This window comes from Pelobates fuscus, chromosome 8 (genome assembly GCF_036172605.1).
Source record: "Pelobates fuscus isolate aPelFus1 chromosome 8, aPelFus1.pri, whole genome shotgun sequence".
Lineage (NCBI taxonomy): Eukaryota > Metazoa > Chordata > Amphibia > Anura > Pelobatidae > Pelobates > Pelobates fuscus.
This window is the reverse complement of record NC_086324.1, coordinates 90,078,685-90,105,887: the sequence shown is the minus strand read 5'-3', so window position 1 is coordinate 90,105,887 and position 27,203 is coordinate 90,078,685. Positions and strand designations below refer to the sequence as shown.

General features: G+C 43.1%; 1 protein-coding gene across 1 annotated transcript in view; it reads right to left on the bottom strand.

Moving 5' to 3' along the window:
* The window catches only part of ANKAR (ankyrin and armadillo repeat containing), a 94,450-nt gene that overhangs the window by 44,020 nt on the left and 23,227 nt on the right, over positions 1-27,203 (bottom strand). Inside the window, exons 3-7 of the mRNA XM_063428813.1 lie at positions 5,655-6,092; positions 5,016-5,179; positions 2,923-3,038; positions 1,017-1,197; positions 231-453 (exon numbers count right to left, since the gene is read on the bottom strand). Coding sequence (XP_063284883.1) covers positions 231-453; positions 1,017-1,197; positions 2,923-3,038; positions 5,016-5,179; positions 5,655-6,092 — 1,122 coding nt within the window. The remainder of the gene's footprint in view (positions 1-230; positions 454-1,016; positions 1,198-2,922; positions 3,039-5,015; positions 5,180-5,654; positions 6,093-27,203) is intronic.

The following is a 27,203-nucleotide window of genomic DNA, read 5'->3' as shown; positions in this document are numbered from 1 at the left end:
ATCAGGGCAGGTATTCCTCTTAACATTTTTAAGGCCCCAATGGAACCAACTTGACCTGCTAGAAACCTGCATCCAATCCCAAGTCCCCATAATGGTCATGATTGTAAGGATGTGCTGTCTTGCTGCAAAAGGGGTTCTAGTTTCTGATAGGCTATCCTTGGCCACAACAATATTTCCTTCTACAGACAATTATTAGATTTGCATTTCCATAATGTGATTGTGTAAATTACCTTGACTTGTAAAATGATCACTGCGCCTTTGATTCAGATTCAAACCAATTTTGGCTATCTGAGAAACAACAGACACACGATTGTGTATAGCTGCATGATGGATAAGAGCATAGCCAACTTCATCTATAACATTGAGCCTGGAATTTGGTGTTTTACGGCAAAATGTATGAAAGATTGCAGCTAGTCCTCTCTCTGAAGCAGATTTTAAACCAAATGATAGATTCTGAAAAGCAAACAGAGGTTAGAGATTATACTGAATCCAGGTTTTTCTGATCTTAGTTTAGACAATGAGCCATCCCTCTTGTGGTCAGGTGATGGCATATCTATGGTGTATGTGCAACCACTGGCATGCAGAGCCTTTTAAGGTGGAACTTAGTTTGTGTCTACAGTATAGCCATTAGTAATGGAGAACTGAGTAATGTTGTGGTTGATGTGCTATGATATCACCTCACTTCAGTGATGCAGAAGCAGAGTGAAAATAGAATCTTACTTGGGAATTGTAACTGCAAGCCATTGCTTCTAGCAACTAAATGTTTCTTAAATATTTACAGGGTTGTGCTGTGCAGCAAAGGGAAACACAAGCACACTTACCTCCACTGTATGAGTCAACAGAAGTGCCATTTTCACAAAGATGCAGTCATGCACATGGACAAAGCACCAAGCTCCCATGTTGCTTACAGTAATGTATATTCAGACCCATCAACCTCCTTTAAACATCACAATGGATAACAGATGGTATTTAAGCAACAGGTATGTTAAAGAACCCCAACCTTTCATAGAGTGTACCTTGCATTTAATAGCTTTCCTATAACCAAACTTCTTCTTAAATTGCTCATGGAGTTGTATGTCAGTCAGTGGAAGTCTTTTAGGTTTTAAATTGCTTATTATTCCACCTGTGGCTCCCCACCACTTATTTCTGAGTGTTGTCTGGTAGAAGTTTTCAAGCTTGATTGCAATGGCATAATAACTAGAAAGAAACACAAGACAAGATCAGAGATGTCATTGATTTCCTCTCCAGAAATATTAATCTCCATACAGATGTATATTTGATGTATTTATTACGTACGGTGTGTACAGTACATTACATTTTGTATTCTACAACAATAAAGTAGTCTCGAACAGTATAATTTTTCCTCTTATTCAATGACCAAGACACTCATATTTCTTCACAAATAACAATTCACTTCACAAGGATTACTGCAAATTACAGCCATTAAAGTTAAAGTAATGGATCAAACTTGATACAATGGAGACAATAGGCTTATATAAACTGAAACCCTGAAGAAGTACCTGGACTCTAGACTTCATAATTAGAATGCGGTTTTAACATGTCATTTTTATTTAATCAGCTGTGTATTGAGACAACTTTTATATGGTCTACACTATTATTGTTCCATTTTATTCTAATTTTACATACCGTATATACTCGAGTATAAGTCGACCCGAATATAAGTCGAGACCCCTAATTTTACCCCCCAAAACTGGGAAATCTTATTGACTCGAGTATAAGACTAGGGTGGGAAATGCAGAAGCTACTGGTAAATTTCTAAATAAAATTAGATCCCCCAAAAATTATATTAATTGAATATTTATTTACAGTGTGTGTATATAATGAATGTAGTGTGTGTGTGTATATAATGCAGTGTGTTTGTATGGATGCAGTGTGTGTATGAATACAGTGTGTGTGTGTGTGTGTGTATGAGTGCAGTGTGTGTATGAGTGCAGTGTGTGTGTGTGAGTGCAGTGTGTGTATGAGTGCAGTGTGTGTGTATGAGTGCAGTGTGTGTGTATGAGTGCAGTGTGCGTGTGTGTGTGTGTGAGTGCAGTGTGTGTATGAGTGCAGTGTGTGTGTATGGGTGCAGTGTAGTGTGTGCGTGTATGAGTGCAGTGTGTGTGTGTGTGTGTGTATGAGTGCAGTGTGTGTATGTGATGCAGAGCCTTGGTGGGGGGATTGGCATTTTTATTATTATTTTTTAATTATTATTATTATTTTTTTGATATATTATTATTTTTTTATTTTAATATTATTTCATTGTTCTTATATTATTGTTATTTAATTTTTTATTTATATCTTTTTCGTCCCCCCTCCCTGCTTGTTAGCTGGCCAGGGAGGGGGGCTCTCATTCCCTGGTGGTCCAGTGGATGGGCTGTGTAGGAGGGGGACTGGCAGGAAGCTGTTACTTACCTTTCCTGCAGCTCCCTTCTCTCACCTCCGTTCCGGTCAGCTCCCTTCTCCTCCACTGTAAGTCTCGCGGCTGCGCGGAGCGTTGCCATGGTAACCCGTGGCAATGCTCTGACCCCGCGGCTCTCGCTAGATTTACAGTGGAGGAGAAGGGAGCTGACCGGAACGGAGGTGAGAGAAGGGAGCTGACAGGAGCTGCAGGAAAGGTAAGTAACAGTTTCTTGCCAGTCCCCAACAGGACCGCCGGGCTTGTAATGAGCCTGGCGGTTCTGGTCTGTATTATGGCAATGTAAGTTGCCATAATACAGACAGTGACTCGAGTATAAGACCAAAAAATGTGCTGAAAAACTCGACTTATACTCAAGTATATATTATGAACAGGAATTATGAACAAAATCAGGAATAATCGTGCTAGGATTAAAAATTGTGATGTACTCTTTCCTGCTTTTCAGTGGACATTTTGCATAACAAACATACACATTGTAGTAAGACAAGCAGTATTTTACTTGCCTCGTTCCATTAAACGCCATAGTGGGAATGGGGTAATATTCTATGTACGTGGTATCCAGATCTAGGAGATTATTAAGATGACTCACTGCTGTGTTCTCTATTTCTTCATAAGCTGCCTGAAAAAGAATAAATAAGAGAGAGAGACAGCGCTAATTAACCAATATTCCATTTGATAAAGTCTGTAGACGAAAAACGCGTTATGGAAATTTTATATTGTGTATTTTTGAATTAAAGTTTTTTTGGTCATTTATTTGTACCAATTATCCTTCTTTCATATACACACGTTTTTTTTTTACTTTATCCTGGCTTTTTATTCTGCTTTTTATTATATTATATTTTATTATATTTTATAAATGTAATTTTTGTTTAAAAAAAAAACCATGGAAGCTCCTGGCAGCCCAAGAAATCCGAGGTGGGGATCATTCCACCAACGCTGACATCAAAGAGCAGTTGGTCTGCTCTGTATTTGTAAGTACGTTTTTAATTAATTTCCATGAAGTAAGTTAAATAGAGAGCACTATTTGGTTGATTCTGTTCTTTTTGAGTTTTGGACATCCCTGACGGAGAGGCACTCACCATATATCCCACAAGCGGGGATTATACCGCTGTATGCGCTTTACCCTAGAGCTGGATTGAAGCTCTTATAAATGTGAGTTCTCTACCATTACTCCAATTTTATTTCATCTGAGCTATACATATTGCACTATTGGGTGTTTTACTTTTTTATCTTCTATATTATCCAAATTACACCTGAAGACCTTGTTCCCGTATTCAACACTCTAGGACGACAGTGAGAACATTTAGGTTGGACTTTCTTTTATATTTGTTTCCACTATTGGAATTGGACATTGTTTATCTATTGTGGCGCAGCCCTCTTTTATATTTTGTTTTTGCCTGAAAAAGAAGACTGAATTATGCTTAAAGTATTTAATTCTTGGCAACTCAAACATATGAGAAACAAGTTAACTATTGCAAATTGCAAAACACAGGGTTAAAGAAACAGACTGGGTAAAACTCATTTACCTATTTTTATCCAACTTTTCCAGATAACATTTAAAATATTGATGGTATTTTCACTGTTAACTGCAGTGGTGTCAAACACACAGCACCTTTTGTTCATGAATCCGGCCTGTGGCCTATATGTAGTATTTTAGCTTGCAGTGCTTGAAGTACTAAAGATTTTAGTCCTAATTTTCTTCCTTCATCTAGAGGCACTCTTTTCTACCGACTGGTATCTAAATTTGGCTTTCACAATGCAAAAGTCCTGTCCAATTTGTATTGTGACTGGCGAGCAAGAATTTTCTTGCATGGAAGGCAGTGGGAAACTGAAAGCAAAAAATGAAACTGCCTCCGAGAAGAGTATTGTGCCAAAGCTTGTCAGTACGAAAGACAAATAAAGGAAATTAGGACCTACAAAGGTACTTCATTGTGTAAGATAAAGAACTACATATCCTCCTCTATGTCCTTACATTTGTTATTGATTTGATTTGTGCAGAAACACTGTTAGCTGATCATTCTAGCTCTAGGAAACCCCTTCCTGAAACATATTTGATCTTGTTCATCATTGTCTTTGCCAGTGCTTATCCTCATGTTGGACAAGATATTGAAGGTTCTACTCAAGCCCTCCACATCTCCGTTTCTATAAAAGCATTAGGCCAGGAACAACTATGTTAACTAGTGACTAAGTGACTATGATTACCTCCCAATCCCTACAAATACAGATCCAGACACTGGAAGAATTACAGAGATCACAGGAGGAAGTTGGGGAACTCAAGCCAAAATACACAAAGTGGTGTTTAGTCATTAGAGATCCAGAAATAATTTCTGTGCATCTATGTATGTGATGGAAAAGTCTGTGTAGCCTACAGCATATGTGTATATGTGCATTGTTTACACGGAAAATGTGTTGTCACTATATTTCTGTGTTTGCTTCTTGAGAGTGTATTTGCTACATAAGCTGACAAAATGTGTGTGTATATACGTAATTATAGTATTACAGATAAAATTACCATTATAACTAATTTAATAGTGCACATTTTATTAAATGCAAGGTATCATAATATAAATAATCCATAAAAATATGCATGTCAAACCTTAATTTCTTCAGATACAGGTTCAAGTGAAGGCGTTCCCAGATCAAGCTCAATTCCCCCATGGAGGTGAAAGTACGTATTTGGTGGGTACCTAAAGTGTTGGCACTTAAAATCTTGTCCTAGCATAAGTGGGGGAAGTTCCCTTTCAGTCTTGACTTTATCATCTGCAAAACAGAAAAAACAAAACAACTCCTGTTTTCTTTTCTTAACGAAAGCATTCTAAACACCATAACCATCACAACGTATTGCGAATTTCTGCAGTCAGGGGAGACCTGTTGAAATGAGTCTCTCCCAAAGAGTTCTACGGGTTTCTGCTTAGATCTCCTGGAGGATGAGCCCAACCTTTTGGAAAAAAATAATCACATCTGTCTATTGAGGTAAACATATGTCTGCAACAGCTTCCAGGAGAAGATTTTGAGTGACACCCCTAAACACTCTAAATGAAACACAGTTATACATGTCACCTCAATTTGATACTTAATTTTGTAGGAGAATGCAAAAATAGGGTAAAGATGTCCTATGTGAGCGGAAACAGGGACTAATAACAAGGGTACCTATGTTTTCTCGTACGAGGACCTCATAATTATCAATCAAGTCTCTTTGAAAACCTCTTGGTACGGTCTATTGCATTTTACACACCTGAAAAAGGTTGCAGGAGACAACTTAAATCTGGCACTTTCAGCTGTTTTTTCAGCCCCAGAAGAAAAGGAACAAGGAAGCTGATCAGTTTTAGATATGCAATATTTTTGCGTATTTCCAGTTTCTTCTCAAGATTCCCTTTCACCAACTTTTGATGTTCAGAAAGTCTTTGTTGGAGTCGCTGGTACACTACAGGGTCAAGGAATTCCTCTGTGAGCTTTATTACATTAGAGAGAAGATAAGATCCCTCATACACAAAGAGGTTTTTAAGCCGCTGGACTTGAACAGTGAAACAAGTCATCTTTATTGTCATGCTATCAGCGTAGTCCATGAAAAGTAGCTTTTCATCCATATTACTAGGGTCATATGTTGGATCAAAGTTTGATGTCTGGGAGTAAATTCCATCAAATTCAGATTCACTTGTAATATCAATCAAACCTGTCACAAACAATATAAAAAAGAACAGATGGTTTTAATGGTTCCAAGGCAGAAAATTAGCTATAAATATAGTACCATCAAAATTAACTATATACAAAAAGAAGTGGTGTAGGAGAATTCGATAAAATATAACTTTTATTAATTAGTAAGTAAATTATAATTATAAGAAATTGAAATATATGTAAGGAAATTTAATATACTCAATAAAATTAGACCAATAAAAGCTATAGTTTATCAAATTCCCATTTTTTTGTATAATAAATATTTTTTATGTTCATTGTCCACCTGTGATAGACCCAAAACAGAACTATGTAAACCAAAACATGAAAGCATAGCTTATTAGATTTCTCTCAACCTCTCTAAAAGTGTATCTGTACCTAACATGAAAAATATATATATTTTATTGAAGTACATACAGTAATGGGAAAAAGTTTTCCTTTTTGAATTTTATGGTTTTACATATCAGGACATAATAACAATCATGTGTTCCTTAACAGGTCTTAAAATTAGGTAAATACAACCTCAGATGAACAACAACACATGACATATTACAATGTATCATGGTTTATTTACCAGGAATAAAGCCAAAAATGGAGAAGCCATGTGTGAAAAACAAAAACTCAGTACACCTTAACCCCTTAAGACTGGAGGGCGTACTATTACGTCCTATTATAGGCGGCTCTAAACGCCGCCGGGCGTAATAGTACGCCCTACGGTCTTTCCCTACTTACCCGGTCGCCGGCGGTCCCACGCCGGCGATCGCGGTTGGGGGGACTCCCAGGGAGCCCCCCCGCGGCAGATAGAAACATATAGAATGTGACGGCAGATAAGAACCATTCGGCCCATCTAGTCTGCCCAGTTTTCTAAATACTTTCATTAGTCCCTGGCATTATCTTATAGTTAGGATAGCCTTATGCCTATCCCACGCATGCTTAAACTCCTTTACTGTTTTAACCTCTACCACTTCAGCTGGAAGGCTATTCCATGCATCCACTACCCTCTCAGTAAAGTAATACTTCCTGATATTATTTTTAAACCTTTGTCCTTCTAATTTTAGACTATGTCCTCTGGTTGTGGTAGTTTTTCTTCTTTTAAATATAGTCTCCTCCTTTACTGTGTTGATTCCCTTTATGTATTTAAATGTTTCTATCATATCCCCCCTGTCTCGTCTTTCCACCAAGCTATACATGTTAAGATCCTTTAACCTTTCCTGGTAAGTTTTATCCTGCAATCCATGAACCAGTTTAGTAGCCCTTCTTTGAACTCTCTCTAAGGTATCAATATCCTTCTGAAGATATGGTCTCCAGTACTGTGTACAGTACTCCAAGTGAGGTCTCACCAGTGTTCTGTACAATGGCATGAGCACTTCCCTCTTTCTACTGCTAATACCTCTCCCTATACAACCAAGCATTCTGCTAGCATTTCCTGCTGCTCTATTACATTGTCTGCCTACCTTTAAGTCCTCAGAAATAATCACCCCTAAATCCCTTTCCTCAGATGTTGAGGTTAGGACTCTATCAAATATTCTGTACTCTGCCCTTGGGTTTTTACGTCCAAGATGCATTATCTTGCACTTATCCACATTAAATGTCAGTTGCCACAACTCTGACCATTTTTCTAGTTTACCTAAATCATTTGCCATTTGGCTTATCCCTCCTGGAACATCAACCCTGTTACATATCTTAGTATCATCCGCAAAAAGACACACCTTACCATCAAGACCTTCTGCAATATCACTAATAAAAATATTAAAGAGAATGGGTCCAAGTACAGATCCCTGAGGTACCCCACTGGTGACAAGCCCAAGCTTCGAATATACTCCATTGACTACAACCCTCTGTTGCCTGTCACTCAGCCACTGCCTTACCCATTCAACAATATTGGAATCCAAACTCAAAGATTGCAGTTTATTGATAAGCCTTCTATGTGCAACAGTGTCAAAAGCCTTACTGAAATCTAGGTAAGCAATGTCTACTGCACCACCCTGATCTATAATTTTAGTTACCCAATCAAAAAAATCAATAAGATTAGTTTGGCATGATCTCCCTGAAGTAAACCCATGTTGTCTCTGATCTTGAAATCCATGTGTTTTTAGATGTTCAACAATCCTATCCTTTAACATGGTTTCCATCACTTTCCCCACTACTGAAGTAAGGCTTACTGGCCTATAGTTGCCCGACTCCTCCCTATTACCTTTCTTGTGAATGGGCACAACATTCGCTAACTTCCAATCTTCTGGGACTACTCCTGTTAACAATGATTGGTTAAATAAATCTGTTAATGGTTTTGCTAGTACACCACTAAGCTCTTTTAATAGCTTTGGGTGTATTCCATCAGGTCCCATTGACTTATTTGTCTTTACTTTTGACAGTTGAAATAGAACCTCTTCCTCTGTAAACTCACGTGTAATAAATGACTCATTTATCCTTTTTTTTTAACAGAGGTCCCTTTCCTTCATTTTCAGCTGTAAATACCGAACAAAAATATTCATTGAGGCAGTCAGCTAGACCTTTATCCTCATCTACATACCTTCCTTCTTTTGTTTTTAATCTAACTAATCCTTGTTTTACTTTTCTTTTCTCATTTATGTATCTAAAAGAAGTTTTGTCCCCCTTTTTTACTGACTGTGCTATTTTCTCTTCTGTGTGTGATTTGGAAGCTCTTATAACTTGCTTAGCCTCTTTCTGCCTAATCTTATAGGTCATTCTGTCTTCCTCACTCTGGGTTTTTTTATAATTACTAAATGCTAACTTTTTGTTTTTTACTATTTTGGCAACATCTGCGGAGTACCACAGTGGTTTCTTGAATTTTTTGCTTTTACTGACAAGCCTAATGCAATTTTCTGTTGCCTTCAGTAGTGCAGCTTTTAAATAATCCCATTTATTTTGGACTCCATTTAAATTGCTCCAGTCTGATAATGACTCCTTTACACATATTCTAATTTTAGAAAAGTCTGTTTTTCTAAAGTCTAAAACTTTTGTTTTTGTGTGGTGTGACTCAGTCACTGTTCTTATATTAAACCACACTGACTGATGATCACTGGATCCTAAACTTTCACCTACAGTAATATCTGATACCAAATCTCCATTTGTTAACACTAAATCTAGTATGGCCTCTTTACGAGTTGGCTCCTCAACTACTTGTTTTAGAGACAATCCCAGTAGGGAGTTTAGAATATGTGTGCTTCTGGCACAAGTAGCTATTTTTGTTTTCCAATTCACATCAGGAAGATTAAAGTCACCCATGGTGATAACTTCCCCCTTCATTGTCATTTTAGCTATTTCTTCAACTAGTAGATTATCTAACTCTTCAATTTGTCCTGGGGGCCTATAAATCACACCTACACGAACTACTGTGTGATTACCAAAGATCTTCCTCCTCCGGTCCCCCCCAGCCATGTGAGAGTGAGGTCCTTGCGAGGACCTCACAATCACATGGCCGGGATAGCTGGCTTCTGTATTGCCAGCAGGGGGACTGCCTGTAATGACAGGTGGTCCCCCTGCTGGCTGAAAATAAAATAAAATAAATGTTAAAAGTGTAAAAAAATAATAATATATACTTAGATCATATATATATATATTATATATATATATGATCTAAGTATATATATACACATATACATACACACACGTACACTGTATAGGTGTATTTTACTATTAATATATATATAATTATATATATATATATATTAATATTAAATTACACGTAGACTGATACTGATTAAATATATATATAATTATTGTTATAGATATATTTATATATAATATAAAAAAATTAAATATGTAAATACGTTAAAAAATAAAATAAATAAAATAATAATAAAAAAAATATATATATATATAGATGTGTGTTATTTCGTTCTAACTGTATTGTGATATTAATATATTTATATTTAGCGGGACCTGCCTGACAACCCATGCCGAAAGTAAAGGGAATTTAATTTGCTAGCACAATATTTAACCCTATAACTTTCCAAGACACCATAAAACCTGTACATGGGGGGTACTGTTCTACTCGGGGGACTTCGCTGAACACAAATATCAGTGTTTCAAAACAGTAAAATGTATTACAACGATGATATCGCCAGTAAAAGTGACTTTTTTTGCATTTTTCACGCACAAACAGCACTTACACGGATGATATTATTGCTGCGATACTTTTTACTGTTTTTAAACACAAATATTTGTGTTCAGCAAAGTCTCCCGAGTATCCCTCATGTACAGGTTTTATGGTGTTTTCAAAAGTTACAACGTCAAATATAAGGCTTGTGTTTCATTTTTTTCACATTAAAATTTGCCAGATTGGGTATGTTGCCTTTGAGACGCTATGGTAGCCCAAGAATGAAAATTACCCCTATGATGGCATACCATTTGCAATAGTAGACAACCCAAGGTATTGAAACCGGGGTATGTCCAGTCTTTATAGTAGCCACTTAGTCACAAACACTAGCCAAAATTGGCATTTTTTGCATTTTTCACACACAAACAAATACTAACGCTAACTTTGGCCAGTGTTTGTGACCAAATGGCTACTAAAAAAGACTGGACATACCCCATTTGCAATACCTTGGGTTGTCTACTATTGCATACTATTGGTATGCCATTATGGGTGTAAATTTCATTCATGGGCTACTATAAAGTCCCAAAGGCAACGTAACCAATCTGGCGAATTTCAATTTCAAATGTAACGTGCTATATTTGACCCCGAAACTTCCCAAAACTCCATAAAACCTGTACATAGGGGGTACTGTTTTACACGTGAGACTTTGCTGAATACAAATATGTGTATTTTATTGCAGTAAAAGCAAACAGTATTATGACGTTGACAGTTAAAATGTCATGTAGAACTAAAAAAATTACATTTCTTATTTTCTCCCATTTTTTTTTTATATTAAATTATGTTTCATAGCTAAATATTTGATATTAAATGAAAGCCCGGTTTCCCCTGAATAAAATGATATATAATAAAGGGGGGTGCATTTAATATGAAAGAGGTGAATTACGGTTGGACAGACATATAGCGCAAATGCCAGGTTTTGTTTACATTTTGTTTTGTTCACGTGTACATTTGGCTCCGTCCTTAAGGGGTTAAGATGCCATTGCAACACCTTGATTGTTTTCTTTTTCAGCCATTCTGTTCTAGGTTTGCTGGTGTGCTTAGGATCATTGTCCTGTTGCATGGCCCAGTTTTGGCCAAGCTTTAGATGGCCTAACATTTTACTCTAGATTACTTTGATGTACAGAAGAGTTCATGGTCAGCTCAACGATTGCAAGGTTCCCAGGTCCTATGGCTGCAAAACAAGCCCAAATTATCACCCTTCCACCACCATGCTTGACAGTTGGTATGAGGTGTTTGTGCTAATATGCTGTGTTTGGTTTTCGCAAATCGTGGTGCTGCGCATTATGGCCAAACATCTCCATTTTGATCTCGTCTGTCCAAATTATTATAATGCCCCATGTGACCTTAAGCCACTCCTCTTTCTTTGCTGCTGCCTCCTCAGCTAAGTACAATTTTTCATATCTCTGTCTTAATTTGGACAATTTGTAATTACTGTATTTATGTCTAGTATATTACTGCCATCTTTCCACAGTTTTTACCCCATTTTATTTTCTCCTTATAGGAGCATTGTTGCTCCTTTTCCTTTCTCACTCCCTGCAACCTCCCTCTCTCTCTCACCCCTCCACTTCCACCCCTCAGTCATTTGGTTGGTTTGTTTATTTTCCGACTGTTTCTGTTGCTTTGTTGAAACCTCAGGTCTGAGGCTCCTTCCTTCTACCGGGTACCGTTCTTTCCCACGGTCCTTGCGGCTCAGCGCAAGTGCGCATTGCGGCGGCCATATTGGGGTTGGCGGTTTTGACGTGCTTTTTATTGCGCGCCCAATACCGTTTGTTTGGGGGCAGGATTAAGTTGTTTGGACAGCTGGGTTGCTAGGCAGCTTACTGGTGCTCCCCATGAGTTAATTCCTGAGGGAACACTCTGTGAGCTTGCTTTGCTTTACACTGTGCCTTCATTTTATTGCTTAAACCAATAAAACCTGTGCCTGGTATACTTACCCTTTGCACTGCACTCCCCAGTTCTGTTACTGTGTAGAATCTCCCTAGTCTGTGACCCTTATAGTGCTGGCCCTCCTATAGGCTTATTTTTCTATCACACTTGTGGGAAGTAATTACTGTGTCATGCAGTGAGGTAAAGAGGTGGCAGTTTCCGCTACCGGCTCTTCCACCAGTGCCACCAAAACCCTTACACCCCTAACGGTTTCCAGGCCACCAACATTAGATGAAGCGTCACAGGTGTAAATAAACTCTGAGGAGATTCATTCACTCCTAGATGCTACAATGGCTAAGTCTGTGACGCAAGTCATCTTTACCGCTATGGGGGCCATGTCAGATAATCTGTCCCACTCGATTACTCATGCACTGATGTCCACCCAGCGACCACCTATTCTCATTTCTAAACCTCCAGAGAGTAAACCGGTAGCCCCCAGTGGGCGTAAATCCAACAAAAAATCTCGCCATTTGGACGAGGATGCCTCCAAAACTTACAGATGGACAGGGTACGTTCTGTCACAGAGGATGTGGTTGCACCACAACTAAGAGACCCCACCGAGCAAAATCGGTGAGGAACTAGAAGAAGGCAAAAGCTCTAATCAAATCTTCCAAATCTGAATCGGAACAAGAGGAGGCACTAAGTGAGTCCGATGAGGAGGGCTCTTATGACTCCAGTATTTATTTTCCAGCCCGCTGCACTACAGGGCACTTCAATGTCTGAAGGCCAAGTACCTTCGTTTGGGTCACCCTTATTGACTCTGTTCATCTCGACTGCACAGCCAAAGGCGAACTCATGTGGTGGCTACAACACATTGAGGTATGGAATGGGCGAGCGATCTTCGGAACCACTCCAGACTTCGTGGTAGAGTCCGATGCCAGACACATACAAGATACCAGCGATTGGCGACTGAACCCTTCCACCTTCAGCCATTTACAGTCACTTTGGGGCCCCCTAGATATCGACCTGTTCGCATAACATTTGAACTCCCAATACTTGCCATTAAGCTTTCCCCCTTTCTCTCTCATCGCTCGGACTCTAGTACATCTCAGGCATTACCGGACCTCCTTGATCCTCACATCTCCTTTCTGGAGGACTCAACCATGGTTCCCTACACTCATGGAAATATCCATAGACTTCACGAGGTTACTACCGGTATTCTCTGACCTCTTACTGGACCCCAGCGGGAACTCACATCCCCTTCTACTCCAGGGACATCTCAAGCTATTGGCATGAAGCTCTCTGCTTCATCCCAAATGTTCCACAATCAACTCTGGACCTCCTGGGAGCTTGGGCCCCAGGAAAAAGAATATCCTACTTACATGCCTGGAACTCATGGACTGGTTGGTGCATGGAACAGCACGTGGATCCCATATCTGCACCTGTGAGTCCTTTTTTAAAGTTCCTTACTTCACTTTTGCACCATGACCTAGCCTACCATACAATAAATTTATATAGATCAGCTATCTCGGCAGGTCACCAAGGCTGGAACGGACATCAAGCAGGTAAACATCCCTTGGTGTGTCAGCTCCTGCGTGGCATCAGATTTGCACGTCCACCACGTTCTAAATATTCCTCCTTATGGGATGTTTGCCTCGTTTTCCGACTTTTTGAAAATTGGCCAAAGAATGAGGACCTTTCAATCAAGCAACTCACTACTAAACTGGTTATGCTGCTTTGTCTAATCTTCTGTAAACGTGTCTCAGATGTTCGTGCACTGGACCTTACTGGCGTGCTCATTTACGCCAGAGGGAGTTTCCTTCGACATATCGAGATGTACGAAGACATCCATTACATGGTTTTTTTTTTTTAAATTCTTTATTTTTGAATGCAGAATTAGTTACAGGCGTAAGCAGTGATATGTTCAGAGTTACATAGCATTTTAAACATTGGGTACATGTAAGCAATAGGTACTGCACTTTTTTTTTTTTTTTTTAAAACAAAACAAAACAAGATCAGTAGTTAGGTAGTTTATGGCTAGATGTCGGTGTACGTATTTCAAACAGTTAACTTTCATTCTATGCTGGTTTATTCAGGTTCTAACCGCTGTATTTGCACTATGCTATAAGAAGCTGTCTATTACAAAAAGTCCTGCTGTGGCTGAATAGTTGTCTTCAGTATTAACGCTTAAATGGTTTCTTCTGCTTATAACAAAGAAGGATTTATTGCTATAATGGTTCACCAGCTTGTCAGGTGTATTGGATCTTTTTGTTAAATAACATATAAAAGCATAACATGAGGTATAGGGGGTTTATGTGGTGGTAGTGCATGGTACATTTCAGGTGATATAAGTTTCCGAGGGTGGTCATGCTGCTCCGTGGAGCAGGTGGCTGTTCAGTACCTATGCAATACATGCCTTTTCCCACCTCGTCTATGTCTTTAGTGATTCGGTCATTTGAGCATTTAGTGTCACTGTTTTTAGGGCTCACTTTTGTGTGGCCACTGTTCCCTAAGATGGGTCGTTTATTGCATGCTTGATCGGTCACTAGGTTTGGGGGGGAAGGGAGAGGGGGGTTAAAACGAAAAATAGTAGTAGGTCAAGTGGGGTGGTGGGGGGAGGTAGGAAGGGCCAGGGAGGGATCGACACCGTTCCATGGGGGTTTGCCGCAGGTAGGTAGAGTGTTTGACTGTGTGTGTCCTATCCGGTAAAGCTCGAGCCTCTATGTGGTGTTCATGGGTCTCAGCGGTTCGTGTAGTATTCCCATGGCTCCCATGTTTTTATGAATAGCGGGTAGGTGTCCCTGACTTGTGCCGTGAGCCTATCCATGAGATGGGCTTCCTTTATGTTCTGTGTTACTCTGTCTATGTGGGGCATATCTGTGTGCAGCCATGTCTGTGCCATGGCTCTCCTGGCTGCTAGGGTGATTTTATTGAGGAGTTTTTGTTCTCTGTGTGTGAGTTCGTCTAATGGTTTTGCTATGAGGAATGTCCCTGGCTCAGCATGTATAGGTTTGTGTAGCACTGCTGCTAGTAGTGTGGCGATGTTTTCCCAGAAGCTTTTCGCTTTAGGGCAGTCCCACCACATGTGGAAGTAGGTTCCCTTCCCCCCACACCCCCTCCAGCATGTGTCTGTTGTTGTTTTCCCCATTCTGTATTGTTTGACTGGCGTGGTGTACCACCTCATGAGTGTTTTATAGCATTGCTCCTGGTGTAGGACGCAGATGGAAGACTTCGCCGCCGCCTCCCATATGTCTTGCCAGTCCCCGCTTTCCGGTGGGTTTTGCAGTTCAGCTTCCCACTGTGCCACGTATGTAGGTGTCTGTGTGTCGGCTGTTGGTGCACTGAGTTGGGTGTACAATTGCGTTATGAGGCCGGCCCGTGGTGCTTCCCTGGCGCACAATGTTTCGAAGAAGGTCATCTTGGCCATAGCTGCCTTGCGGATGTGTGGTTTTCTTGCGAAGTCTCTAAGTTGGATATACCTAAAATAGTCTCTGGTGCCTAAGGGGGCCAGCGTTTTTAGGTTGTCAAAGGATCGGAGTGTGCCCTCTTGGTATAGCTGATGGTACCTCTGAATACCCGTATCCTCTATGTTTCGGAAGTCCCTAGCCGTGAGGCCGGGTGGAAAAGCTTTGTTTCTGAGGTATGGGGTGAGGGGTGATGTTGGGTGGGATAGATCATATTTATGTGTCGTGGCATCCCATATCCTGGTGGAGTTCAGGATAGCTGGGCAGGTTGTGCTTAGTGCAGGTCTGTCTGTACGGGGCACCCATATCCAGTATTGTGGGAGGTCGGTATTCATGAGCCCGGTTTCTAGGTCTACCCATCTGTGTGTGTCAGGCGGTGAGTGCCATTCTATGACTTGCGCTAACTGGGCGGAGAGGTAATAAAGATAGAGGTTGGGCAGGCCTAGGCCGCCCTTGCTTTTGGGGGTGTATAGCGTCTGTCTTGCTATTCTGTGCCGTTTGCGTGCCCAGATGAAGTCGTCTATCGCCGTTTGCAACGGTTTTAGGTCCCCCTTAGTTACCTTGATCGGGAGTGCTTGGAAGATGAATAGCAGTCGGGGGAGGAGGTTCATTTTGACACTGTGTAATCTGCCAATCCACGAGATGGGTTTTTCGTGCCATCTATCGAGATCTCTCATGAGGGTGTTTATGAGTCTTTGGTGGTTCTCTTTATATAGGTCATTGGGGTTGGCGGTTAGTGTAACCCCTAGGTATTTAACTGGTCTGGGGCATATGTTTAGGTTCGTCACTTGTTGGAGTCTTGTAATATCCGTCGCTGTCATCCCTACCGGCATGCCGACCGATTTGTCGAGGTTTATCTTATATCCCGATACCTGGCTGAAGTCGTCCAGTAGTGTGAGGAGGTGTGCGGTCGAGCTGGCTGGGTTAGTGAGGGTGAGGAGTACGTCATCCGCGTACGCAGATACCTTGAACTCCTCCGTGGCTATTTTGATGCCCGTTATCTGCTGGTTTGACCTTATGAGGTGTAGCAAAGGTTCCAGGGCCAGTATGAAGAGGAGCGGGGAGAGGGGGCATCCCTGACGTGTGCCATTTGTAAGCTTGAATAGTCTCGGTGTTGCGTTTGGTATCATGGTCTGTGCCCTCGGGTTAGTGTATAGGGCTTTTACAGCTGTTATATAGAATTCAGGCATCTGCAACCTTCGCAGGAGCGCAAACATGTAGTGCCATTGGATTCGATCGAACGCCTTCTCCGCGTCCAGGGAAAGGACCAGAGAAGGCGTCCGATTCTCCCCCGCCCACCAGATAAGATCCGTAGCTCGTCTCGTGTTTTCGTATAGCTGTCTAGTGGGTACAAAGCCCACTTGGTCTGCGTGAATACATTTGGTTAGTATGGGATTTAGTCTGTTTGCAAGTATTTTAGCATAGACCTTTATGTCGAAATTGATGAGTGAAATTGGACGGTAGTTGGCTACCTGTGTGTCGTCTCTGCCCGGTTTGGGGATTAGTACGATGTTTGCCGTTGCTAAGTCTTGGTTGGGCGCGTCTCCCTCCGTCCACCGCGTGTACATATTGGCTAGATGGGGTACTAAGTCTTCCTTGTATGCTTTGTAGTACGCCCCATCATAGCCGTCGGGACCTGGGGCCTTGTTTCCCTTCAGGCCTGTGATCGCTCTTTCAATTTCCTCTTCGTGGATGGGGTCCTGTAGCGGTGCTGTTATGTCTGCCGATAGGCGTGGGAGCTGGGCTCGGTCTAGGAATGTGTCTACAATGGTAGTGTAGTGTTCGTTATGCGCTGTCAGCGTGGGAGAGTGGTTATATACCGCCGTGAAGAAGTTTGTGAATTCGTCGTTTATGTCTTTGGGGGTAGTGAGTAGTTTGCCCTGTTTGTCTTTCAGAGCGGTGATCATGGTGGTTGCAGTCTTAGGCCTGAGGGCTCGAGCTAGGAGTGTGTCCATTTTGTTGGACTTTTCGTAGAAAAGTCGTTTGGTTTTGGTGAGTTCTTTACTGACATCGTCAAGCATCAGTTCCCTAATCAGGTGTCTAGTGTCTTTCAATTCTTTGGTTGTGGCGTGGGTGACTGTCTGTTTGTGACGCAGTTCTATTTTGCGCAATTGTGTTTGGAGGTCTGCTAGTCGTTTACTTCGTTCCCTTTTTAGTCGGGTGGCGATTTTTATGAGGAGTCCGCGGATTACGGTCTTGTGAGCTGCCCATAGAGTCGTCGGGGAGACGTCTGGGGTAGCGTTGGTCTGAAAGTATTGTGTAATTTCTTTTTGGATTTCGTCCTTGACCTGTGGGTTTCTGAGTAGAGATGCATTCAGTCTCCATCTCCACGGCGTGTGGGTGCCTGGGGTTTTGAGTGTAAGAGCTATATCTGCGTGGTCTGACCACGATATGGGGTTGATCGTCGTCGATTGAGTCCAATGCATGCCTGTTTGGTTTGTGAGGAAGAAATCTATTCTGGAGTAGGTGGTGTGTGCCGCCGAGTAGAATGTATAGTCCTGTTCCCCTGGGTGCTGGAGCCTCCAGGGGTCCAGCAGCCCATTGTGTCGTATGAAGTTATGTAGGAGTTTGTCCTGTCCCCCCCTGTTCTGTGATCTCGGGAGGCGGGGTCCTCCGCTTCTGTCGGAGGCTGGGCAGGGTGTGGCGTTCCAGTCCCCCCCCAGGATGAGTATCCCCCTCGGGAGCTTCCTAATCAGTGTTTCGAGATCTGTCCAGAACTGCGGGGAAGGGGTGTTCGGAGCGTATATATTTATGAGGTGGTAGACATTAGCGTGCATTGTTCCTGAAAGCACCACGTACCGGCCCTCCGCGTCCGTTTGTACCTCATGGATTTGCATGGGACAGCGTTTGTGTATGAGTGTTTCGACCCCGTTTTTTTTGTATGGTGCCCTGGATGCGTAGGCCTTAGTATATATGTGATTTGTTAGTTGTATCTTCGAAGCGCGTGGTATGTGCGTTTCTTGGATGAAGGTGATGTCAGCGCGTTGCCTGTTAATTTCTCTTAAAAGGAGCCTGCGCTTGTTAGGGGCGTTCAGCCCGTTAACATTCAAGGATGTTAGTTTGAGTTCCATGTTTGGTTAGTGTGAGGTGCGATGTGCGGCTTACTCGTCTCTTGGTGAGGCAGTTGTGGTTCAGTGGCGTGTGTTTTAGAGTTCCGCCAACTGTCTGTCCCCAACGAGTGTCGATCCCTCCGCTGGCTGGCGGGGAAGGGATCGACACTCGTTGGGGACAGACAGTTGGGGATTGGGTACGGAAGGTGTCCGAGATATGCAGGGACGGCAGTGGACTGCAGTCAGTCCACTATCCGATAAAGGAAAAGAGAAAAAAATAACTATATACAAAGTAGTACTCTGCAGGTACTTAGTACTGCAAATTTATCAAAAATTTGATAATGCTAGATAGCAAGTCCGGGTCTTACCTATCGCCAGGAGCCAGTGGGGTGTGCTCCCACCGCGCTGAGGTGTGTTCCTCTCGCGGGGTGGAGGCTCAGCTGCCTAGCACCCTGGCGAGACCCATATGTATATGTTACAACCAATGCTGTTCTATCCGATCGGTCAGCCTCCTGGCGGGGGTGGGGGGGGTGGGGGTGGTGGGGTGTCATAGTCTCTTCTTTGTGTGTCATGCCTCATCGTCCCGGGGTAGGGTGTCAGCCTGTGCAAGGGGGGTCTAGTGGTGGGACGTTAATTCATAGAGCGGGTCAGCCTCCTTACTGTCCCCTGTCTTCGTCCCCAGCTGAGCTCTTGCCCATCTGCCCCACATGTCAGCGGGGCCCCAATCTCCAGGGCATGTCCCTTTTATATTATTTTTATCGTCTTTTGTTTGTTTGTTTGTATTATTTTGTGTCTCTTTTTTTTATTTATTTATTTTTTCCCTCCCTGGGGGGGTTGGTTTGTGTCCTGTCTGCCTTTCTTTCTGACAGTGTTTTCTCATGGGGTGTTTATGTTTCAGTGTCCGGTATGCTCCCTGTCTGTCCAGTCCTCTGCAGGGAGCCCAGAAGCCTGTGTGGTAGTTACATCGCGCGGTTTGAGCGCTGGGTCGCCCCCGCTGTATATGGGAGTCTACATAGCTTGCTAGTGTGGATGTCTGGTGTAGCCTGATATCTGGGTTGTGGGCCAGTTAAGAGCCTCAGAGGTGTGCCAGCTACCTGGTCTATTGTCAGTTCGTGTGCTCCCCTACCTGGTCGTGCCCTCCCGCCTTTTCCCCCCTTCAAACGGCCCATGGCGGGTTTCGCTGTCTGCTTGCTGGGTGTTTTAGCCATATTTCTGGTGCTCTGTGTCAGCTCACCAGTGTCTCCAGTAACAACATGTCCCCCGAGCCTCCTCCCCCCTCCCCCATCGTGTCCCTCTCCCCTGTGAGGCAAATTCGGTCTCCGCTCCCATTCACAGTAGTAATTAATTATTTTCTATGCTAGCTGAAACAGGTATAACATGCAAACTGTGCACTTAAGAGATTTGAGATAAACAACAACAGAAAAAAAGAAAACACGTTAAAAATCAATATGTTAGCTTGCGTGCATATGAGTCCCCACGGGATCACGGGAGCCGCCACGGGATCAATTGGAACTGTTGCTCTGCTCTTCCCAGGATGCGGGCAGTAGGGCTATGTCGTCTGCGCCATGTATGGGCATCTGCAGGTCGTCTGGAGCTTCGATGTTAAGGTCTCTTAAGAATGCCCTCGCGTCTGCTGTCGGCAGTAGGACCGTCGGTCTGGGGCCGTTGAACGCGATGATCTTGAAGGGGTAGCCCCAGGCGAAGCGAACCCCTTTCTCTCTCAGCAAGTCGGTGATCGGCTTCCATTCCTTCCGGCGCTGCAGCGTGGACGGGGCGACATCCTGATACAGTTGGAGTGTCGTACCTTCCACGTGTAAGGCTGTTGCCTGCTCTGTTTCAGGATCGCCTCTTTCGTTTTGAAATGGTGCCACTTCATTATGACGTCCCTGGGTGGGCTGTTGCTGGGTCCCTTGGCTCTCAGGGCACGATGTGTTCTTTCTACTTGCCAGAGCTGGTCAGGGATGTTGGGCAGTCCCTGGCGGAGGCATGCCACCAAGATGGTTTCCAGGTCTGCATCCTCCACCGTTTCAGGCAGGCCCCTGATCCGTAGGTTGTTGCGCCTGGCCCTGTTTGAAAAGTCTTCCAGCTCCAGTTCTAGGTCTGCAATCCGGTGCTGCATGGCGTTGGTAAGTTTCGTTGCTCCATTGTAGGCAGTGGTTACTTGGGCCATGCGCTTCTCCATGGCCGAGGTGCGGGCCCCAATGGCGGCAATCTCCGCTTTCACTTCCGCCGTGGAGCGGGCTATTTCTGCCGCCAAAAACCCCTTGGTTTCTGCCAGCGATTTCAGTATCGCTGTGCCGGAGACATCTCCGACAGTATTGGGCATTGTTGCAGGGCTGTCCGCCTCCGTGGGAGGTGTGCTGGCTTGCGAGCCGCGTGCAGCAGGCCTGTGAGTGGATAGCATGTCCGCTATAGATATTGCCTCCTTCTGGCCCTTCTTTGTCGATTTGCGGTTGGACATCCGTGTATTGGGAACGGGTCCGGTTCTGCCGTGTGCGGAGTCGCTGTTTTGGGTCACCAGCCTTGGTTGTAGCGGGTTGCAGTGCGTTTTTATGGGTCTCGGGTGCGGAGCTCTGAGTCTAGGCGGCCATCTCGGTCGGCAGTCAAAACCACGCCCCCATTACATGTTTTTCATCTAGCATTTCCACATAATGTTAACCTATGTCCAGTGGCCTGTCTCGAGGAATAAGCAAGGAACTCTTCAGTTCGAGATCCCAGATATCTGGATTTGTTTCTAGCGATTCGACATCCACATCATCCGGTTTCTATAGTTCACTCATCTTATTGGGTTAAATGGATCATGGCGTGAGCTGACATCGACACTTCCACATACGGAGCACATTCTGCTAGGGGTGCTATGGCATCAAAAGCTTTCTTCTTGGGATGCAGACTGGAAGGCCTCCTCTGTGCTGCTGATTGGTCCCGTGAATCTACGTTTTGGGAATTTTTTTTCACCCAGTTTCTCATTTTTGCACTACGGTGGTCGCACAGCTTTGAACTAGCATAATATGAGCCTCTGTGTCCTTTAATAAAATTACCAGATTTTACTAATTGTTTGACGTAAAGTCATGATTTTACTAAGGACATGGAGGCGAGTATTATCCCACCCGATCCAGGTATGTTGTGCCCTCCCTATGGGTATATTTTCAAGTAATGGGTGTACAGTCCTCATGGTAATATTGTTCATTCCCCTGGTTGACTATTACTGTTGATGTTATTGATGTTTTGTCTAATTGGACATATTGTTCTGTTTAATAATACCTTGTGAATGTGGAATTTAATATCCAGGACCAATTTTTACCACTTATTTCTCTGTCTCTTACAGCCCCCTAATTGGGTTTCACACTGGTCCATGTCGGTCCATACCAGGTTCAAGCGCACGATTACCAGTTTCTTCAGAGTTGTGTTTTCCCAGAGTCGCTGCTCTGCACATCTAATTGGTCAGTCTGTTGGGATGTTTGTCGGCACCATCAAGAAAGAGGAGTGACTTAGGATCACATGGGGCATTATTGTGCTAGGAACACTCATAGGATAACATGTTATATGTGGTTGACCCTTAAGGGTACTGTTTTGCTTTTCTTTGAATATCTACAATATCCTTTCTTTGCTGCTGAGGAATAAAGAAAGAGATTAGGTATAATACTCGCCTCCGTGTCCTTAATAAAATCATGACTTTACATCATGAAATTAGTAAAATCTGGTAATTTTTATATACTGAAATTTCATTGTAAGTGTACCGTTATAAACATCTAATAGCTTTGGTTCTTGAGTGATGTAATTAAAACTGACTGGGGAGTTTATACTAAGGTCCAGTCAACATTACTGCCTAACTGGCTGGTTTCAATTACCTTTTAGGTCTTCGCCTGCCGGGTCCACTCATACCTGGCGGGCATGTCTTGGTCTGGCGGCATTCCCACGTGGTGATGGGTATGTCGCCAATCACTCATCCATGGTGGTGGCTCCTCCTCTCTCTGCGGCCGGGTCTGTAATCATTAAAGACGCCGGCCGCTGCAACTGTGAATAACTTAATGGTTTCCTGTTTAACCCTTAAAGGGTTACACACACACACCATGATCACATGTTTCCCTACAGCCTCTCAGGGAATATCTTAAGCTATTGAAGCCTATTTTGTCAATTTCTCTGTGCCCTGTCATGGTTTCCATTTGGTTATCCGAGAGCGCGTTCCTTGTATTGATTCTAGTGTTTTTGATCTTGGCTTTCCTTTTGACTATTCGATCTCTGTATTCCTTGACTTTTGGCTTGGCTCCTGACTATTCTGATTTCTCCATTCCTTGACCCGTGGCTTGTTAATCGTTTACGTTATTTCTACGTCTCGTCTTTTCCCTGTCTTGTGGCTATTTACCTTTATACGTTAAATCCGGCCCTTCTAAGGCCCGGTAATACGTCTTAGGTATTTTCTATTTATCTACTTTAGTTCTGCGTGTTGGGCATCTCTAGTAATCCTGACACATTCCTGATCATGAATTAATGTTAGGGTTGGATTCTATGTCCAGTGAGGAAAAAAAGTATTTGATCCCCTATTGATTTTTTTTTTTTTGTCAATCTTTCTTTTATTGAGGCATATGGTTATGGTGGTACAGAATAAAGATAGGGAGACTTGCAGGGGTTATACAGGCTAATATCGTCATAACAGGTTACAAAATCTCCTAGAATTTTCAACCTCATTTTATATTTTTTAAACAAGCTTAAAACAACGAGTTAGTCGAACAGGTAGGTTATAATGTATGTCTCGGTTATCCAGCATAATTAATGCAACGTTGATACATCGATATACATTTTGTGTAAATACATAGAGATTTCAGGCTTTAGAACAGTAATAGATTGGTTTAAACACGCTAAGCTTGGCAGATTTAAAATTGGTCTAGTAGACTATTAGACATGCATCTGGATAACTGTCGCTTAACACATCTAAGTCGGCATTCTTGCTGGGCCAATGTGAATAACATAACAAAAATCTGCGTTTGGTCGTGAAGACGCGAGTTAAGGTCACTAGTAATAAAAGATTTCTGTAGGCTTAAGTTTATCCATCAGGGGGCAGCAGAGCGACAGGCTCAAATTTTGTGATTAGAATAAGCAGTAAGATAGGGAACTTATAATGCCTAACACAACATTTTTCAATTATACACATTTAAAATATGCAATAAACAGGGTGCAGTAACAATGACCACAAAGACAAATTGGGCGAGTCTGTGATTGCAATATTTGGGAGGTCAGCATGAACTGTACCAGGGGTGCAAGTTAGTCCTTAGACCGTGCACAATGGCTTATCAGGCTGCCATTTTGTTGCCAGTGTCCCCATTTACCCGATACCAGAGTTCGGTAGGCTTTCGGTGTAGGTCTGTGAGCCGTCCGTGGCTGTCTGTGTAGGGGTTACCTCCTGCGCTGCGGCTGTACGGTTCCGGCTGTGCGCCGTCGCTGGGGCTCGGTTACCCTTTTGTCTGTGTGTGGCTTGGCCGTGCTGGAGCTGGGCAGGCATTTGTCCTGGGGCTGTCTCCGCCGCTTGTGGTCGCTTGGGAAGGAGAGTGCTGGCGCCTGAGGGGCGATTCGACGCTACCTGTTGCTTCGCTCTCTGCCTTCGTCCCCTTCTGGAGGCTGCCCTGGGGGCTCGCTGTGGGTGCTTATATAGTTGCCGCCTTGTAGCTGGTCGGACCCATAGTGCTAGTGCCTGGACCGCTCGGTTAAAGGGCCGAATCTTATGCCGGAGTTGTGACCATAAACCAGAGCAGAGTCGGTCAAAAAACTCCTGGGTGCTTTTAGGTGGGGTGGCAAGGGTATTGCTTTTACCGTGTTTTTCCCCCTTTCTCCTTACTGCCGTTTGCATGTCATCGCTGTGTCGTGGCTGTAGCAGGCCACGTGTAGAGATACTGAGCTCCTCCGCCATCTTGGGCGCCACCGTGTCCATTCTGCTTGGAAGGTCAGTGGCGTCTGCTATGCTGGCTTGCCTTGCAGTGTCTCGTGCTGGTGGGGACCGGGATATCCCCCACCGGTCCAAAGGGGGGGGGGAAGTGGCGTGTAAGTGTCTCCTCTTCAGCCTGAGAACCGGGAGAGCGGCCGTCTCTCCATGGCTCCCACCCGTGCAGGCCGCGGGTTGAGAAAATGGCTTTTCCGCGGCGGGGAGCCCCGGAACGGGTGTCTCCGTGTTCGGCATTCCCTCCTGAATACGAGGGTGATTGTCCGCTGCCGGCACGATCCGGTGGTCGGGCGCAATGCCCCGAATCAAGGCTTCAGTATCGGGAGCTCCCGCCATGAGCGTCCGGCTTGCTCGGCTGGTAAGCTCCGCCCCCCTCCCCTATTGATTTTGAACATTTGCCCACTGACAAAGAAATTATCAGTCTATAATTTTAACGGTAGGTGTATTTTAACAGTGAAAGACCGAATAACAAACAAAAATCCAGAAAAACGCATGTTAAATAAAGTAATAAATTCATTTGCATTGCATGTCAATGAGAGAAATAAGTATTTGATCTCCTACCAATCAGCAAAATTTCTGGCTTCCAGGTGTCTTTTATACAGGTAATGAGCTGAGATTAGGAGCACTCTCTTAAAGGGTGTGCTCCTAATCTCAACTCGTTACCTGAATAAATGACACCTGTCCACAGAAGCAATGAATTATATTCCAAACTCTCCACCATGGCCAAGATCAAAGAGCTGTCCAAGGATGTCAGGAACAAGATTGTAGACCTACACAAGGCTGGAATGGGCTACAAGACCATTGCTAAGCAGCTTGGTGATAAGGTGACAATAGTTGGTGCGATTATTTGCAAATTAAAGAAACACAAAATATCTGTCAGTCTCCCTCGGTCTGGTGCTCCATGCAAGTTCTCACCTCATGGTGTTTCAATGATCATGAGAATGGTGAGGAATCAGCCCAGAACTACACGGGAGGATCTTGTTTATGATCTCAAGGCAGCTGGGACCAAAGTCACAAAAAAAAAACAGTTGGTCCCCCTGCTCAAGAAAGCACATGTATAGGCCCGTCTGAAGTTTGTCAATGAACATCTGAATGATTCAGAGGAGAACTGGGTGAAAGTGTTGTGGTCAGATGATACCAAAATGGAGCGCTTTCACATCATATCAACTGGAGGAGGAGAAATGCTGCCAATGACCCCAAGAAACACCATCCCCTCCGTCAAACATGGTGGTGGAAACATTATGATTTGGGGGTGTTTTTCTACTAAGGGGACAGGACAACTGCAGTGCATCAAATGGACGATGATCGGGGCTATGTATCGTCAAATCTTGGGTGAGAACCTCCTTCCCTCAGCCAGGGCATTGAAAATGAGTCGTGGATGGGTGTTCAAGCATGACAATGACACAAAACACACAGTCAAGGCAACAAAGGAGTGGCTCAGGAAGAAGCACAATAAGGTCCTGATGTGGCCTAGCTAGTCTCCAGACCTTAATTCCATAGACAATTTGTGAAGGGAGCTGAAAGTTTGAGTTGCCAAATGTCAGTCTCAAAAGCTTAATGACTTGGATAGGATCTGCAAAGAGGAGTGGGACAATATCCCTCCTGAGACGTGTGCAAACCTGGTGGCCAACTACAAGAAACATCTGACCTCTGTGATTGCCAACAAGGGTTCTGCCACCAATTACTAAGTCGAAGGGGTCAAATACTTCTTTCACTTATTGACATCCAAATCAATTTATAACTTTTCTGGATTTATTTTTGTTATTCTGTCCCTCACTGTTAAAATACACCTACCATTAAAATTATAGACTGATCATTTCTTTGTCAGTGGGCAAATGTTCAAAATCGGCAGGGGATCAAATACTGTTTCCCCTCACTGTATGCATTCAAAGGAGAGGACTTGTCAGGAGTAAAATGTGTATATTTCATCATACAGTGTCCTTAACAAACATTTATCATACATATTTATGAAATTAAATGCTTATATTAAATGTACACGTTACTGCACATGGATGCCTGTTAATATAGACTTTGGAGGTGAAAAAGTTGTGTTAAAGGGACTCTGTAGGCACTGTAACTGCTATTATAGTGTTTGGTTATAGTCTCTGGAGTCCCCTGGCATTGTCCTTCCACTCAGTTTTAACCTGTGCTAAATGTTGTAATGCTAAATGATAATTTCCTCTATACACAATTAGGGGGAGTGGGGTTTGTTAATTGCTTTCATTGTTTCCCCTGTAAGTATTAAGTATCTGATGTCTTCTCTTAACAACTTTACCTATTGTCTGGTGTACCTGGAATTGAATTACCTGTTTTAAATTAGGCTCTCTATTGTTTGATATTTGCCATGTTCTAACTGATTTCATTGTCCCCTGGGCCTCTCATGTCCCTGATTGGTCACTGTTGTTTATGTGTTATTTGGAGAACTGCTATATATTCTGCCTATGAGCCGGAATAAAGGGTGGTCATGATTTACCAACAAGGAGATTGTGTGTCTCTTGAAGCATCCTAGTAGATTGCTGTTTGCCGTGCACAATAGAGTAGTTATTCATAGAGAATTGACAGTGGACTAGATACATAGAATGTCCTACATGAACTGTGCAGTAAATCCTGTATTGGATACATGTCTCAAAGTACCGGGCCTCAGTGCTTAGTATAGCGGTTAGCTGTGCAGGTTAGCGAA